Here is an 18681-nt window from a genome sequence, read left to right as displayed (position 1 = left end):
TGTAGTACATTGTTGTCTCTTTCAAAGTTTGGGGTACGGGTTGAGTCATCTCAGGCTCCCTGTAAATCATGTTGTTAGTGGCATAGACTATAAAAAAAAGTGTATTTACATGGACAGCCTACAGTGGCAGTTGTCAAGGACGTACGCAGTCTCCGATACAGTATTAGGTACCCTTGAATTGAAAATGAGACAAGTCTCTAAAAAAAGGGGGTTTATTAATATTATTTGTACATTGCAAACACTTGGAGCAGCAAAAAACTGGAGCAACAGGCCACGTTCCTCCTTGTCGTATAAGCAGCACAGGAGTCCGTCCTACTTTCGGCAAAAAAAAAAATCAAAATCCTCCCCATATTTGGATGGTTTTCATGTCCTCCAAAATTGCGGTTCCTTCCATTCAGCAACTTAAAAAAAAAGCTCTGAAGGTAAACTGAAATGAGATTCCTCCTCCCCCCTTCCGCTTAACTGACTGCCCACTGGGGTAAACAGTTTAAAAGTGCCATAAGGTTTTGTACCCACCACCCTAGTAGACACTTGTTAAAAAAATAACATGTTCAGATTTTCTGTTTGTTTGCCAGTGAGAACAATAATTACTTTTGACTTTACAATATTGTTTATACAAGAAAAAAAATGGATGCAAATGGAATTCTTACATTACATATACACTCAAAAAATAAAGGACACCTGTCCTTTGAATGGATTGTGTTCCTTAGTTTAACTACATGAGCTTTCAGCCAAAAAAGTAAAAGTAGTCCACAAATTGTGTGGTCAACAGTGTGTATGTGCTCGGAAAGCCCAAAAGTCACCCGCATTTACTCTTCATCCGTACACACCTGAAGATGAAAGGATTTTTTTGTTATTGTTAATGACAGTCATAAGCCACAAAAAACGAGTATTCATGTCCACTAACCTTGACAAAAGGGTGATCAAGCAGCGTACTGGCCGTCCACCGTTGTTTAGGTTCACTCTCCAGACAGTGTCCTAGAAAGTCCTTGCCCTCTGTGCTCAACTTCTCCGGGAGGGGGGGCTTGTGGCCCATGCCCACTTTATACATGATCTGAAAGTTGTGCTCGTACTCGTGCCAAGGTCTCTGCACATGAAATAGTTGAAGATGTCAAACTACGTCCACTAGTGGCTGTGAGGAGGTCAGGATTTGTAACTTCACCTTTCCCGTGACCATCTCAATGAGGACGCAGCCTAAACTCCAGACGTCTGCTGCTCGGCCGTGACCTTCTCCTTTTGCTCTGGTGATCACCTCAGGTGCCATGTATGCTGGTTGGAGAAGAAGGAAAAAACTGGTTTAACTGGAGAGTAAAGCATTTAATTAAAAAATGCATAGAATTGATCCTAATACATGCATTTACAAAGACAAGAATGCATTATCTGCAAATGTAATATTGCAATATTTTGATTAGAATTACACCAAATGCTCGAAAAAGACTTAATTATGTATGTGTAAGTACTTCTAAATTAGAAATATTCCATCCACTTTTGTTATGTATAATACCTTAATTTAGATTTTGCATTATTTGGATCTTAAACAACTATCAGATTTTTATTTAGATTGAGATATCTAATTCAAGAACAGAAAAAATCCCCACAAAGAAAACATGTTATTATTATTAGTAGTATTTTAATGACCTAGAAATGTATACATGACTCAAATGGCGGTCTTACCGGCTGTCCCGAGGGTGCTGTTGACTTCGCCTGGCATGGTGTGAGTGTTGTTCCGTAATTTGACGGAGCAGCCAAAGTCTCCCAGTTTGATGAGACCAGAAGACGTCAGAAAAATGTTGGCGCCTAACAAGAAAGTGGTTGATATTAGAACACGAGGAGAGACCACCTCGCTAAAATACCCTCACCCTTGATGTCTCTGTGGACGATCCCGTGTTCGTGGAGGACATTGATGGCAGTGGTGATCTGTTTACTGTAGAGTCTGATGACATGCTCCTGCAGTCCTAACCTGGACACTTCTTCCAGTGTGCCCTCATCGCAGTATTCCATGAAGATGTACATTTCCTCCTGAGGAGCAATGCAATCATGAATTTTAAGATGCACAAACAACCAGATTTGACCGCCTTACCCTGTGAAGCTCCACTCCGAAGTAACGGACCAAGTTTGGGTGCTTGATACCTTCAAATAATTTGAGTTCATCCGCTGTCTCTTTGATGGTTTTGTGATCGTTGGGCTGGAATCTGATCTGAAGTCACACAAAAGCCACAAAGAAGGAAAATCCGTAGAATTCTTAGCGGTATAGGTGTCAACTAAGTTTAAGGATCCATTGTATTAATTAAAAAAAAAAACATGTTTTATGTCAATGGGATTTCGGCAGTACTACAAACCTCTTTCATGGCCATGAGTTCTCCAGTGTCCACATTAATGCAGGTGTATACTTTCCCATACTGGCCTTCTCCTGTATTAAGTACACATGAGAAACAACTTTTTTGTCAAATAGGTTAACCCACATTTTTTCATTTGAACTAGTACTTGCTGTCATTCAAGTAAGGTTGTTTCTATCATTAAACATATGTGAACAGGCAAATATGGCTAATGTGTCAATATAACTTCCCTCCCTTTGATAAAAAACACACCTATCATTTAATATTATTATGACTATTATATTTAAAAGATAATTGTAAGATATAGAAGTAAACAAAGCAATCCCGTGAGTAATTCACTCACATATTTTAACCTCAATATTCCAAAAATGAATAAAACTCATTTGAAGAAAGTCCTTACCAATCTTGTTTCCCCTCTGCCACTTGAAGGTGACCTTCCTGAGGCCCACGTGCATCACATTGTCATAGGACTTGGGCGTGTTACACACTTGGCCAATGATGTTGCGTTGCTTCATCACACAGTAGCGTTTGTCTTCAAATTTGCGGATGGAGCGCCGGACGGCTTCCAATGGGCTTTGCCTAGCTGCCGAATCTGACAAAAAGAAACAAAAACAAACTGTCAAAATGTTGTAGTGTGTCAATGTGAGCTTCCACTTGACTAGTTGTATTAAAATAAACAGTACAGCCCAAATACAGTTCAGTTGTCTTTAACTTTTAAGTACACCACATATGGATTTAATCTTTTACAATGGTACACAAAGTATTTGGTTGGGTTCATTTGTCAAAATGTCTAGTCTTTGCAAACAATTCACCTTTGGATTGGCTGATAAAGGTGTGGAGCTCCCAGCTCCTGCGTGTGGTGCTATTAGAATCAGGTTTTGGATAAGATGGTTCTGTTGGAAAACAACCAAAGTATTTTTTATTTTAAGGAAGAAAGCTGAATGCCGCAAACCACATCAACCAATGTGTGCGCGCACCTTCTTTATCCTCTGTGGGGCTTGAATGGCGGCTCAGCGACTTGAAATTCAACTCGGCTGCAACCGACGACAGGCGGTCATTCTCGTGGAAATTGGATCCCCTTTGAGGAAATGGTAGAGGTTTAAAAACCACACAAAACAATGACATTGTAGGTGACAAGTTTTTGGAGACAGTGCACCCAAAATCACTTTAACATTGTGCAGTAAATCGAGTAAAAAGAATATAAGCTACAACCACGCGACGCATGAAAGCAGCTGCGTCTACATTGACCCTCCGGGGGAGCCTAACAAAGCGTTCAGCAAGCAATCAGGAGATTAACAGCAGAGTCAAAAGCAGGCGAAATTGCAGAATGTCAACAGCCCATTCTTTCCAACCATTTTCACACACAGTACCAACAAACAGTTGCTTCCATTGACACAAAAATGACTTATGTAAGTCCAGATTTGGGGACATTCTGTGGCATTACTGAGTAGAAAATAAATTGCAGGGGTAAAATCCATCTTTTTCTTGGATGAGATTTGAAAATCACTGATAGTCATCATACATGCCACCTAATTATGTAATACTATGTGAGATATATTTTAATACATACAATAGAGACTTTAAAATGGCAAGTAGACGAGAACCGATAAAAACACAGAAGTTGGTGTGTAACACAACAAATGATTGTTATAATTGCTAAAGTTTATTTTTAACAAAGTGGATATACAGTAAAACCTCGTTTATTGCGATTAATAGTTTCCAAGACTTTCCGGAATAGGAGAATAACCGCGATATAGATTTGAATGGTGTCTATTTAATATTTTTGGGCCTTTTAAAACCCTCTACTACTATTATTTAACTCCTTATGGATTTTGGTGGCTGCATGTGTTGAATCCACAAAATATTACTGTAATCTGATCAATCTAGTGTAGATATTTTGCATATTTTATAACAGCATATCCTCAGATTTGGACGACATTTTGACTTTTTGCTTTCTTTCCCGCGGGGTGACCAGGGGAGAGGGGCTACCTGACGTCATTGGGGGTGCTGCCAGGCGCTTTGACGTGTCCGTGTTCCCCCGGGCCCTGTGGGATAGGCCGAGGGCCGTTGGGGAAAAGCTGATTCCGGAGGTCACAGGGGAGACTTCGAGAGCTGCATGGTAAAAAAACAACAACAAAAACAAATACACTGAGGAGCTCCGGCCTCCCAGAATTCGCTCTACATGGATCGGATGTGCGCCAATACGAGTACGAATACGGGTACGTGATTCACTCAAACACACTGACACGCTTACAATGAAGACGCACGAGCGTAGTAGTCATTAGGAGCAAATTAAGCCAGAAGCAACCAAGCAAAGAAGGAAAGACTAAAATAATGTTTTGTTAAATAACCGACTAATCACCAACCTGAACCCTTCGGCATTGGGGATGAAAAGATTTGGATTTGGAGGGTCACTGTGACAGCGAGGAACTTTAACAGGTCGGGGGCTATTTCTGGGGCCTGGAAATATAAACAAATGCAGTGTTTAATTGGGAAGAGGACCTCTATTTGGAAATGAATGTGTGAAGGCATTTTTAGAAAAAGGACATTTATGTCATTTGACATAACTTGACATATTCAATATTTTCATTTTCTCACCGACATATAGGCCAGTGACCGGGCTGTGAGGTTTGCCAATCACGTGTCCAATGCATTCGTTCATCAAGGCTTGTAAATTCTGCAAGAAAAACACTATAGAAAGTCCAGCAACAATATTTTTCAACATCAGATTTGTTGTGTTTTCTTTTTTTTTTTTTTTTTTACCAGAAATTCCTCCTCTGGTAATGCTGATATGAAGGCAGGTTCAATGGCTTGAAGGAAGTCAAACCCTTGAGTGGCCCACCTGAGGAAATAAAAAAAGTGGCATAGTTCAAACATTTTCTCTGAAAATATCCTCCAAAAATGGGATTAACAGCTCAATCCTACACGACACGAAAGCTATTCTTCATTAAATGTTGACATAGTGGATTTAAGGAGGTCACAGTTAAAGAAAAGATCAGTGTCAATTTTGGTTTAAACGGACAAATGTTAAAAAAAAAAAGCAAGTGACGTGTGGTACTATCGTAGAACATTTTGTTTTTCCAAACAAGCAGCACATTTATGACAATATTTTACAAAAAAACAAACTGCTATTCTACATTACCAAAACATAATTTCACCGAGGACATTTACATTGCTTTTTGTGTCTGCTATTTATCATGATACTAGATAGGAGATTGTGTTGACTAAATGATTAGAGTTGTTATTTAAAATTCCACACATAGCACAGAGCAGCCCAAATTAGTTTATGAGGGCAAATGGTGTGTTGGAAGTGTTTAAAGTTCAAGTGAGATAACGATACTTAGTCGTAGGGTTGCTCATTCAATAGTACAGCGGGTGTTTTTGTAGACTAACGGTTGCAGTGAGTTACGCAAATGCGACCATATAAATCAAAAATTAAAAAAAGGAATAAACTGCTTACCTGGGCTTGGTGCCCCGCCCACTCTCACACTTGGTCAGGACATACGTCATCCACTTGCGAGCAAAGGCTATGTAGCGCTCTCCGATCCTCTGCCTGTACTCCCCCGACATGAGCCGGACCACTTCCTTATGGTACTGCAAAAAACAAAACTTGATATTGAATAGAAAATATCACACAAGCATACTGATTAGTAGAAAACAATCTATCAATGAATGACTAATATGCAATTTTCCAGCCCTTTCATTCATATTTATAGTACCTCAAAGGCAAAATTGTAGCCCTGGATCATAGCCTCTCTGTAGTACTGCTGCAGAGTAGACGACTCGGACTCATCAACCTCCACCTCAAATTCCAATGTGAATTCCACTCGGTCGATGGCTGAACTGATCTTGATGCAGAGCCGCAGGGCTTCATCCTACAACAAAGTTGATAAAAAGTACAAATGGAACACCATTGTGTTACAATAGCAAATAAAGTATTAGATAATCCTAATGCTTTCCCCTACACATACATTTATTTTTTTTAATTTGATGAATTTTTGTTTTTTCTATTTAAAAATAATAGGAAAAACATTAGGCAGTGTTCCCAGTTCTAATGAATTGGATTGCTATTGTTGCAAAAGCGAGATGTTTTTTCCAACAAATAAAAACAGAAAAAAAGTGGTGTCGGTCATTGGGAACATCTGATTATGAACTTTGACTACTAGAAGCTATGACTAAAGTGAAACTGTCAGGTTTTGAGAGGCCATGCATTCTGCATGGCCTCTCAAAACTCAAAAAGTGAACTGGCGTCTCTGGGCCAAATGACCCAAACACGTGTTTGCAATTATAAAAGTACCTTGAGCTCCTCCAGCGCACTTGCGATAAGAGGCTGACTGGATGTTTGCTCGCGGCTGAGAGTGAGCACATCTTCCAAGGACTGCTGGACGGCCTTCCGGTGAGCCACCAGGTGAGCCGACTGTATCACGATCAACAGCAAGTTCTCCACCTGAGGTCACAGTCAGTCTTAATCAGGCTACACCGACCTGATCTATGCTCTAAGGAGGGCTTCCCCAGAGCCTCACGCACCTTCATGGCTCTCAACGTGTCGACAATTTCCATGGCGGGAACCAGTTTGAGCAACTCTCCATCCCAGTGGGCCCATTCCGAATCATCCAAGAGCGAGGTGCGGTGCTTGCTCATGAGCAGGAAGGCTTCATCCTCCGCCATCTCATCGGGCTCTTTGGAGCAATCCTTTCCCGCGGCGGCATTGAGCAACTGCAGGATGAGGGGCCGGTGCGCCAGAAGACCGCATGGGACGAACACTTGAAGTTCTTCAAGGCCGGGAATCTGGACCTGAGGGCCAAAAAATAAAAAAAATATGACAAATGGGCTCTTGGGAATTTAAAAGCGCCAACAGAAACGCACCTTGACATAGTTTTTCTTCTTGAGAGCTTCTAGGAGAGATGCTACTCCCTTGGTGATCCGAAAATCAGCGGCAACTTCCAAATCCTGCAGCAAAAACAAATACTAGTCAGAAAACCATCCTCAGGTCTTCAATTGTAAACAACTCTTTACCTTCCGTAACATTTTGGCAAAACCCAGAGCCTTGGACGCTCGTTCCCTGGCCTCATGAAACAGCTCTTTAAGTGACCGACTTGTCTCAATCACTGATCGCCTTGAAGTATTTGAAAAGCACAAAATATAGTCATTCACACATGCTTTTTGAAAAATTAAAAATCAGCTTGTTCTGTCCGAAATTCATGAATTACTCAGATTGCACATTAAGGCGAAAAAATTTGAAAATTTAAAGTGTATATCTCATTGAACTGTGCCCTAATTTTGTAAGTGTTTGGTTTTCGACTCCTGCCATTTATACTGTGCTAAAAAATGTTTAAAAAGTCAATTTCTGTGCAATTCATTGAAACTGGTCGCCTCATATACAATAAATAAGCACATATATATATATATATATATATATATATATATATATATATATATATATATATATATATATATATATATATATATATATATATATATATATATATATATATATATATATATATATATATATATATATATATATATATATATATATATATATATATATATATATATATATATATATATATATATATATATATATCACAGTTTGTCCAATTTTATTTAAATGAGATTGAAATGCATTGTTTTTTGAAGACTTTGATCGTCCTTGGAAGCCAATCCTTACCTAATTTCATCAGAAGCAGTGCTGTCATCAGCACTTTCCCACAACTCATTGCCACTCTTTTGTAGGCCGGCATCAAGAAACTCCCCAGTAGATTTGAGCAGCATTCCAGCAATGTCACTTCAAAGAAAACATAACTTGTCAGCACCATGTAGACGACAAGAACGCTTCGAGCGGGTGCATGGGAAAGCCATGGAAAGGGCCACTAACCAAAAAAGCTTCCCGGACTGAGCTTCCCCTCCACGGATGTAGGGAGTGATATCTTTGGTGAAGTGCCACTCTTCTTCCAGCAGGTTTTTCAAACTGTGGGAGGCCTGAGGCAGCTGCTGCAACATTTGAATCCAACTGTGCATGTATTCAAAATAAACCTGAAAACAGAAAAATCCAAGAAGGTCACACAACTCTGGCCATCGTGCAAACTTTTCTCATTGCGTTCCCTTGGGTCTTACCACAAGCATCTTGTGCAGGTCCTCCTCAAACTCATCAATGTTGGTATTGGTCTGCAGCCCCTGAGCATCCGTGACCACTCCGCACAGCATGAATTGATAATACTGCTTCATGAGGAGACCACCTTTAAGGACCTCTTTACACTCACGGACCAGCTGAAAAGTGTTATCGTGTAGGTGTTAGTAAATTAACAAAGGGAGTGAACATTTTTGGTTTAATCGTAATTGACATTCAGTGGGATTTTCTGACGCAAGGCTCACAGACTCAATGGCAAACACTGATTTTATGGAAGGAAAACGTCTTTCATGATCGTAGTATCCACGGTAACCGTTCTTTGCCAGTTCTGGGAAAACAAAGTGATGTGAAATTCTATACTTCACAAGTACATTCAAAGAGTTGGACTTAATCTCTTCACCATTATTTGTCTGAACAGCAAAATCTGAGTGTGCACATCACGCCAGAGTGACATAGAATTTAAAGAAATAACAAAAACAAAGCATTTAACACGATTTTGGCAAATCCCAGAATCTAATTGGCTGATTGAATGGCAGGTGACTGGCAACACAATAGATCCAACAAATAAGAGCGATGGCAGAACAACATGACCAGGCATTGCACTTCAACATGAATAAACTGAGTGAAGCATCAAATGCCTCCTTAACTATCCACGCTTCAGTCTCTTCAAAGTCATATTCAGTCATCTGCCTTTGCCTCACACACACACAAACACACAAATTCACACCACTCAAGTTCTGAGTGCTTATTAACCGACACCATCCCCTTAAGATGGTGTCTTAGGTACACGTTGTACCTTCTTCGTTCAGATCTCAACCAGCAACAGTTTTCGCATTATTCCACCAACCATGCTAAGGTCGCCTACATCAACATCTGTTTCATTTTGGTAGGCCATGGCATAGTAAGAAAAGCAATTGATGCATTCTCAACGTCTTCAGGGATCGTGCTTACCTGTTTGATACTTAGTAGCGAAGGTTCTCCAGCAGGTCTTTGCTCCAATCGCAGCTTTAGGCACTCATGGATGACATTGAGAAGGACTCTGCATAGCACGAGGAAGGCTGGTCGGAAAGATGGCAGGTCCATCTCCAACAGATCCTCCCATGACACCTGGTCAGCTCCGAGTTCAGGGTCAGCCGACGAGCCGTTGGAACAGTGGCGGGACAGCTCCGGCAAGTAGTCGCTGTACAGCATTGGGTCAGGGAAGTCGGCAAACTGTGAAGGGAGACGACTATGTGAGCAACTACTGCTGGGACTCCTAGCCAATTTAAAAAAATCTAAATATTACATTTTAAATCATATTTTTTTATCTTACTGTGCCTTCACAAACCCTAAGGATACAATTTGGGTACATCCAAGTAGAGACTGTACTAGCAAACGGTATATATTGGCCTCTTAATGCACCCCCGCTGAAGGCCATTATAGTTCAAACTAATTTCAAAAATAGACCCTGTGGAGAAAAGTCCAATGTTCCCAAAAGGCCAATGAAAAGATTCATTCATGCCTTTTGAGTTGCACAACACAGAAAATTGAATTTTGACCATGGCAGGAACTGGACAAAGACTTCTAATCTATTAGAGAGTCACAGTGGATAAATTTGAACCTTACCATGGCGCCGATAGGAAATCCGGGAAATCACAACCAACGCAATCGGTTCTAATAGAAATAATTTAGAGGAATGCTTAAGGGTTTGTGTCAGTCAAGATGAACTGATTAGCTGCTGCAATAATATGAATGGTTTCGAGGATTTTGAAGTACTAAATGCAGTTGAATGTATTAGTTTTTTGTTCAAAATTTATCAATGAATGAATGAATTGTTGTGCCTCTGGTGCACATGCTACTCTAAACAAAAGTCCACATTCATCCACAATCAAAATATATATACTATTTATGGCTCTATATATGTGGAGGAATCTTATGTTGCGTAACTAAACAGTTAATATATTTGAACTCAATGAAAGGTTCAATTTTGCTTAAGTCTATGAGTAAGAAAACACATACAAAAGTGGCCTAGATCAGATTAGAAAAGTTCAGATTCCATTTGACTTTGCCCATTCAGACACTCGTCTAAGAATCTAGGGGAAGATAAAGGGGAAAAAGATCAATTATTAGGTCTCTTCAAGCTTCAAAAATTGGTGCAAACAACACAAAGCATTTAAAGGCGGGGTTAATCTTGTTGGGCCAAACCCGAATTTAGGGTTCATTGGAGGCACTTCAAATAGCAGCTTTGATGCACCGACTTACCGTGTTAGAATGTGATTGGTAATTGTTTAATGACTTAAATTGCCCATTGCTATTATGAACTCATCACTTGTCTGTGTATTATCATATGGTGCGAAACATGAAGGAACAGTTAAGTATCTCACCTCCAGTGCAGGTGTGTGGCACAACAAGGCCGCTCGTGACCTTTGCAGAGAGCGGTCCATCAATTTGTGCAGTCTGAGAATGAGTTTTCGCAATCCCATCTGTTTCAGTGCTTTATCCACAAAGGGTCTGTATATTGCCGTGGGACAGAACACGCTCCCTTCTCCATCGAGACTCCCCGAATTTACCGTGGAGAGAAACTCTTCCTCCGACAGCAACTGACCAAAATTAGGAGTCCGGTTAGGTGAGCGCTCCCCCTTGGCAAGAATACATCCTACAGTCTCGTCCTCTTCGTCCTCCTCGCCGTCGTCCCTGTCCTCCCCGTCTTCGCTTTCCGCCGTAAAAGTGGCGGTGGAGTCGTTCTCCTCCTCGTCCTCGATGCCATCGTCCTCGTTGCCGCGAGAACAGCGGGGGGACGGGATCTCGAAGACGGGCCAGCCGATGCGAGACAAATCCCGCAGACCCAGGACGGTAGCCATGACTCGGAGTTTCTGGTTGAGGTCCTGGGTTATGTTAAGCCACAGACAGAGCGCCTGCACCCTGCCTTGGAAGTCTCGCGCCGCGTACTTTTCGTAGTCCCTTTGCAAGGCTTGTAACGAGGGATAGAGCGCCTCCACGTACTCCAGTAGCTCCATAACTCGCTTAACCTGCTCAAAGGACAAACGCTGCCGTTGTAGGTGATCCCGGCAGTCCGTTCCAGAACCCAGAGGCTCTGCCGCGTTCTTGACAGTTCCTGGGCAAGAGCTAAAACCCCACGGATCGACCCCACAGTGGTTACGCTCCACTGGAGCCGATTGACGTTCATGTTTTACGCTTCGATTCAAATCTGTCCTAACGGTCCGGTAATCTGCGTGAACGGTTGGCGAACCCGAACACGGAGCCGTTCTCAGGCTATCGTAGTTCACCTTGAAATGTAGCACCTCGTTGATGAGATCGGGGATGGCCTGGCGAGCGGTGTAGAGGAAGAAATCCTGATCGCTGATGGAGCGACGGGCATGCCAAGCCTGGAGCTCCAACCAGATGACTTCGTTGTTGTGCCCCATGAAGGCCATGTTCTCCTGGCCTCGCTGCTCCTTCTCTTTGCGCTTGGAGGACATAGACGTGAGCTTGAGGAGGAGCCGAAGGGTCTCGAAGAACTTAAGGCGATCCGCCGGACAGTCCGTTCTGGAGGTCTGGCGGTGGGTGCGGGAAATGTGGGGCATGGATACGGGGAGTTTGCAACTGCTGCAGCCCAGGCTTAGGTAGTGCTTCCTAGGGTCCATGTTAAGGGTGCCAAAGGGGCCGGATTTGGGTAACGGATCCAGCATGAAGGAACCCTCGAAAGTTTTCTTGTGATCTCGCTCAGTGGAGCGTAGGGTGGCTCTTTGCTTCTTGCCTTGCTTGTAGCTGTGTTCCTCCGTCGTCTCCACTGGCCGGGGGATTTCCTTCTGGGTCGAGGGGCTCGGGTCCTCTGAAACACAGGCGACCGCTCAATGAGTGAAAGGTAGACAGACATAATGAGGCATTACGGGTAAAGAAAAGCTGGTTTAGCTCACGTTTGCTGGGAGAACGTCCGCCACTCCTTGACTGGTTGCTTTTCTGATGTTTGCCAGACATTCGTTTCATCTGGCGGGGGGTACAAGGGGGTGATGTCCCGTATAGATGTTCTTCTTCCTCACTGGGAGAATCCCAGGTTTCCACCGTCCGGGAGTTGTGCCCGGATTCATCTCCCACAGTGTTGCCCTGCCTGTTAAAATTTACGATGCAATTTTTAGAGGCCAAAAAAATGGTCAAAGTATTCCACAACGAGCTATTCACACGCTGGTAGTTTTATAATAAGCAAGGCCGCCCCAAAGGCTGACACTAAAAACAAAGAAGCTCTTTGGCTTCTTTTTCAAGTTACTTCCACCGTGTCAAACCGACAGAACCACAGAAACTTGTCAAGGTCAGAGAGTGCTGGAATGTTTACAGCCAGTCAAGATTATGAAGAAAATCACTTGCAATAGCAGACTTGCAAATATCTCAAGTATATCCCATGCGTGCACCGCTCTTTGACTGCCAACAAATCTGATTGGCTGTTTCTCATGAGCAAAACCCTGCAAATAAATAACTGAGGTCGCCCATATCAATCTGCACGTCTACCCCAAAAACATTTATAGTACATTTTTCCCCTACTTACATACATTTCCTATGTATCGGATCAGTAGGCTGAGTCAAATGCAAAAGAAATGTGTTCGGAAATCCCTAATTTTGAACTTTTAGGGTATATTTTTAGTGCATATCTTATTTTTACATTGTTCCAGCAGAATATTTATTGAAGTTATCAATTCTGTGTTGTGAGACACATTTTTTTCAGCAGACAGCAACGATTGAATACCTTTCCATTTTGAAGGGAGTGCAAGTGCGCCTTAAAACAACAATGTCCAGCCTTTGCTACCTAATCTCTTATTGACTCTTTTAGGGAAAGGATTAGGGAGGAAGGTTGGATTGTGAGACTCTGCCGTCTAGCGCAACAAGAGAAGAGGGAGGAGGTGGAAGAGGAGGAGGTTGGCGGGGGAGCTATGAAAACCGGTGGTCCAACATGACCCTTACCATGTGTGCTTTCATCCATCATTAGAATGAGTGGTATTCACACAACACGTGCCAACAGAGTTGGGTGGCTTTCTTTGAGTGAGCATTTGCATTTGGGCGTTGATCTGGAAACCAGATTCCTTAGAGTGAGGCTAGACTTTTATAGTCCATCTGCCATGCACGAAAATGCCTTTCCCCATGGGAGCTGTTATGGAACTACAATATGGCCGACAGACACCTGCTGCAAATCCGGCGGGCGCTTGAAACGGCAAGCAAATCGACACCACTGCAACCCTCGTATGACATAACGAGCAATCTTGCAGCGAAGAAGAATAGTGGCGTCTCTATGAGTGCATTGAATGAGTGAGAAACTGTGGAGGGGTTTGTTCTGCAGGAGCAGGAAATGACAGTGTTCTGTTCTGTACGCTGGCACAAGAAGGCACAGTAAGCAATGTCAGGGAGTCACAATACAAGTGTGAAATAGTGTATTTTTTAATCACTTTTTTTCTGTTTTTAGTTCAAAAATCATTTTGTAAAATCTAAAAATCGATTTAAAAAAATAAAATAAATAAATAAACATTGTTTTAGATCTACAAAAAATGATGTTCAAAGATTTTAATCCAGTTATAAAAAAAATGTAAATATTATTTCTAAAATGGCCCACATGAAATCATGTTGACGTTAAATGATAGTGTTCTTTTCTGTATGCTGGCACAACAAGGCACAGCAAGCAATGTAGGGGAGCCACAATCAAAGTGTTTATCTAAAATCCATTGAAAGATGAATGTGCAGGAAGGAAGAAGGTGCACAAGAGAAATGGAAGGACTTTTTTGCAGGAGGGTGAGGCCAGAAATAGTGCTTGCATACGAGAAGGGAGCAGATCACTTTTTTTAAGGACGCAACGCCATGACCAGACACTTCGGGAATGACAGCACGGTGCCGGTGACACCAGTTCCTTGCTCATTGAAACCCTTTTGCATCGGGGTGAGTTTTGGGGAGAAGGTCAGAGGCCCCTGTAGCCAGCCTACTGTCTGCAAGCTGCGCCTGCAAGCAAATGATCACCGCAGATGGTGTCTGGCTACCCTCAATGGCTCATCTGACGGTGCGCCGGGCCCCCCCAATAAAGGCCAGCGGAATGCCGAAGCCCCTGGGCAGGGAGAGCGTGCATAATAAACAGCACAAAACCAATGCTTTTGGTGCTCAGTGACTGAAGCAAAGATACCGAGGTCTGCCTCATTCAGCTAAAGGGAGGGGCCGGGGATAACCTTTGACATCCAACCTTCCACACTATTGTATCAGTAAGGGGGCACTCTATTGTATAGTACTGACACGTGGCCCGTGAGGCCCACCACTGAATAGCACACAGCTGTTTAGTGAGCACGCTTGCTCACAAAGCCCAAACTGAGGGGGATTTGGGGGATTTTTTTGTAGAGTGACATACAGAGAGCAAGGAAAGAAGATGTTAGCCAGTTTGGATGGAAAGAGCAAAGTTTCTCCCAATTAGGCATAATGGAACCTCTGTTGGCCAAATTAAGAGTTAGCCGCCACATGCAAACACTTTTCGTTTGGGCTTTTCTTTGAAGCCCTGCCATGTAATTCAAGAAGACAGAAAAAAAAGTCAATTATATTAGGGTGCTGTTGTCAAAGTGGCGGCCCGGGGGGCCAACTCTGGCCCGCCGCATCATTTTGTGTGGCCCGGGAAATTAAATCATGACTTTCCGTTTTGGTATTAAATTAAAATGGAGAGTATAGATGTATAAATTTCCTAATTTTTTTTCCTTTTTAATAAATAATTGTCATTTTTAATCACTTTTTTCAGTTTTTAGTTCAAAAAATATTATGTAAAATCTAAAAATATATTTAAAAAAAGCTAAAATAAACATTGTTTTGGATCTACAAAAAAACAGAATTTTCAGGGCTTTTAATCCAGTTATAAACATACAGTAGTTAAATTTTGAGATTTTTGTCCAACTTTGAGGTGTATACTTGAATGTGCCGTTTTGTGCAATCCATCTAGCAATGCACAAATTATAATATGACATTGCAACGCATGCATACTGCAGCAGGTTTGGTGTCATCCTTTGTTGAAACTGGCTGCACACAGATCTAGCCATCAGACTTTGGTACTGTAAGCTCACAGGGTTGGGGAAAAACAAACCAGCACAAAGAACTCGACCCCACCCTCCTCTGTTTCACGCAGCAAGGAGTGGACCTCCCAGGCTCTCCTGTATGCAAATGAACAAAGCATAAAAAAAGAAATCAACGACAGAGGCCTTACTGTAGCAAAGAGGTCACATGCTTAAATGATCTAAATGTAGACACACACACTGCTTACAGTGAGAAAGTGTGCATTGACTTTTTAGTCTTGCACTATAAATGCAAAGTGTGCACTTGTCTAGTCCAACTTGAAAGAATATCAGAAACCTTCTGCAGGCCAAGGCTTTTTAAAAAATATATTAATAGATTTTACAAAATGATTTTTGAACTAAAAACACAGAAAAATTGATAAAAAATGACAATTATTAATTTAAAAGGAGGAAAATCAGGAAATTTAATAGACATCTATACTCTTAATTTGAATTTGATCCTAAAACAGAAAGTCACCACTCATGATTGACTTTCCTGGGCCACACAAAATTATGCGGTGGACCAGATTTGGCCCCCGGGCCACCACTTTGACACCTATGTTCTAGTTAATTAAAACACACCAATGCAATATTTGTCTCATGTATAACTTGTCATGGCATTTAAAGCAATTCTAAAACCAATCTCAGAAGCAATCTTGCAAAAAAAATCCCCATGTGATAAAATAATTGTTTCATCGCCTTCCAAAAATTGAGCACGCCCCTGAGAGGAATTGAAAGGATGCCCGATGGAAGAAAAAAAAAAAGCTCTTCCTGCTTTCATTTGGTGCTCGGCAAAGAGCAATTGTTTCAATTGAAGTGTCAGTTAACAACGAAAGCACGTCTCTTCAGAGCAGGTGTAGGCAAAAGAGCGGATGCAGTTAGGAAATAAGACGAGGAGGCTCCCTCCTTCTGCACTCTTCACGCCACCAGAGCTTTTAACGAGCTGGAGCCGTGAGCGTCTACAGCGCTCGCTGCACCACATCCTGAAATCTTAGGAATGTTCGCCAGTGACCATGTCCACTCACAAAACAAGACATCATGCACAAAAGGACCACTGTCGACGCAATGATAGTATTCATTTTGCGTTAACAATAATAAGTGCAAACATGAGCAGCGTACACAGCTCCTTCTGTTGGAAAGATTAAGGTCTATAATGTCTGCCTACATTTCCATTCAATTGCACAGCAATTCGGGGCACAACTCAACTATACACACACATATGCACAATGTTGCGTTCACAGAAACTGTAACTCTAGGCTGCTTAGATGCAAAACACAATGGAGCACATTCTGCAACAATGTGGCACACAAAAAAAAGCCCAGAAGGTTTCGGTGAAGCCAATCATCATGCAAAACCACAAATACTTGTGATCATTTGAAGGATGGATGCCACAAGTGTGCTTTCATTTTCTCTTTTTTTGGAAGAAACGTACAATGATAACCATCAAACAGGATATGCAAGTTAGGGTGACATAGGAAAAGTGTTCCAGTAAATCACATGATTTCCTACATCCCTATTAATATGAGCAAAAGCGATAATATGAATGAGATACAGTGCAACCAGTTCATAGCATCACTGTGCCAAAGTATTCCTGTTTCCTCTTTAATTAACATTTTACAAGAATTTCATTTTAGTAGAGTATTAGTCAAGTTTATCAAGTAGAACTTGGTTAATAACTGCAAATGAAGTCACTCTCTTGATGCTATTTTGGGTATAAAAGCATGAAAAAACAAAACAGATTGTATTTAAACAAGCTAGTTAGAATTTGCATGCATGACAGTGCACCAATAACATAGAAACACAGTCAAATGTGTACATTTATGCCCATTATTGCATGTTTTAGTCCACACAGGATGCCAAATGTCTTCCTGTCCATATTCCATAAGGACATGCAACATAGTCCCCCTCAAACTATGCATTGTCTTCATGCAACATTAATAAGGAAACTGTTGCACAATATGCGTTAAAGCCAATTCAATTTGCACATAAAGCATGACTTAAGTTTATGCAACATGAAAACAAACGGGAAGGAGACATAACAAGAGATTCCAGACGCCCTGTCGCCTCAAGTCAGGGACAAAACTGCGCCATGTCGACTCTCGTGAACAAAAACATCTTCCAATCTGCTCATGTGTATTCGCATGCATCGAATAAGTCACTCAATAACCTTCGCAAGCATCGGGACATTTGTTGCAGCACGTTTTTTTGCGGATCAGCTGATTTGGAGACGCGGACGCAATTGGAAAAGATCATTCATGATCTGCGAAACTATCCAGTAAACATGCGCACTATGTAATATTGCAATAGAGGAAAAACAACACAAGCGCTAAACCCTGCTAAAGGATTAACAACACAAAAGAGTGGAGCAAAAGCTAGCTAAAAAAACAAGTCTCTTTTTCCCCCCGTGCAAAATATTGTAGTCACACATCCCTAATAACAGATCCACGTGATAAATGAAATAAAAGTACATGGTCATCATCTACAAGTAAACTTGGGAACAATCAAATGACAATGCTAACAGGCTAGCTCACAGTCTTACATGTGAGTCGTTCGCTCAATTATCTTCATAGTATTAGTGCATTGTAGCTTTTTTTATTTGAAAAAGCCAAGGCAAGTTTTGATCCCCCGCTGAGAGATTATTGCACAAAAAAGTTTGCAAGTCTCCAGTTGCAAAAGCGGCGAGGGAAGTGCACGCGTCTCACTATTTGACAGGAAGAGAGTTTGTGCGCAGTAAGAGTGCGGCGTCACACTCGGTGCACTATTTGGCAAGTACCGCGGTGCTCTCTTCAACAAATCTCGCATACCTGCTGGGCTTGGAGCGATCCGGGGGCTCCATGGCGAGAAAGTGGCGTCCTATTCTTCGCCGTGCATGGACTCGATCATGTCCGGGCGACGGCGAGAGGACCTTGCACCCTTTTGTTTTTGCACAAAGGACGGTTAAGAGTGTTTCTGAGGCACTTTGGGTCCGCCGGCAGGGTGGACTTTCGCTGCTGCATACGCCGTCGCCATCTTTCCAACGTTCATTGACGAGAGGAGAACCTCGCAGCTCGCAAGGCGATTGCTTTGCTACGGCAAGTCGGATGGATCACATTCGGACTCTCTCCCTTTCACACTAGTATCTCTTTCTCTCCCCGTTTCTCACAAACAATATCCGAGCAAGTGTTGAAGGACAGGGGCG

General features: G+C 42.0%; 1 protein-coding gene across 3 annotated transcripts; it reads right to left on the bottom strand.

Annotated features, from left to right (window-relative positions):
• Positions 1–205: 205 nt before the first annotated feature.
• map3k4 (mitogen-activated protein kinase kinase kinase 4) lies at positions 206–18641 on the bottom strand. 3 transcript variants are annotated; one of them, XM_077729941.1, is made up of 27 exons: positions 18308–18641; positions 12363–12553; positions 10830–12277; positions 9418–9678; positions 8454–8606; positions 8215–8372; positions 8008–8124; positions 7353–7452; positions 7203–7286; positions 6864–7130; positions 6634–6783; positions 6056–6211; positions 5797–5930; positions 5100–5178; positions 4935–5013; positions 4703–4796; positions 4326–4448; positions 3314–3414; positions 3149–3229; positions 2737–2928; positions 2340–2410; positions 2081–2197; positions 1860–2019; positions 1675–1797; positions 1163–1269; positions 908–1087; positions 206–830 (listed from the first exon to the last, which is right to left on the bottom strand). In XM_077729941.1, exons 1-27 carry the CDS (start codon positions 18337–18339, stop codon positions 810–812), a joined length of 4779 nt encoding a protein of 1592 aa, XP_077586067.1. In that variant the 5' UTR covers positions 18340–18641; the 3' UTR covers positions 206–809. The 3 variants fall into 3 exon arrangements, with proteins under 3 accessions (XP_077586067.1, XP_077586068.1, XP_077586069.1); XM_077729942.1 differs by lacking the exon at positions 18308–18641 and adding an exon at positions 18043–18231; XM_077729943.1 differs by lacking the exon at positions 4326–4448.
• Between the last annotated feature and the right edge of the window lie 40 nt (positions 18642–18681).

This window comes from Stigmatopora nigra, chromosome 12, assembly GCF_051989575.1.
Source record: "Stigmatopora nigra isolate UIUO_SnigA chromosome 12, RoL_Snig_1.1, whole genome shotgun sequence".
NCBI lineage: Eukaryota > Metazoa > Chordata > Actinopteri > Syngnathiformes > Syngnathidae > Stigmatopora > Stigmatopora nigra.
This window is presented reverse-complemented; position numbering and strand designations above follow the sequence as displayed.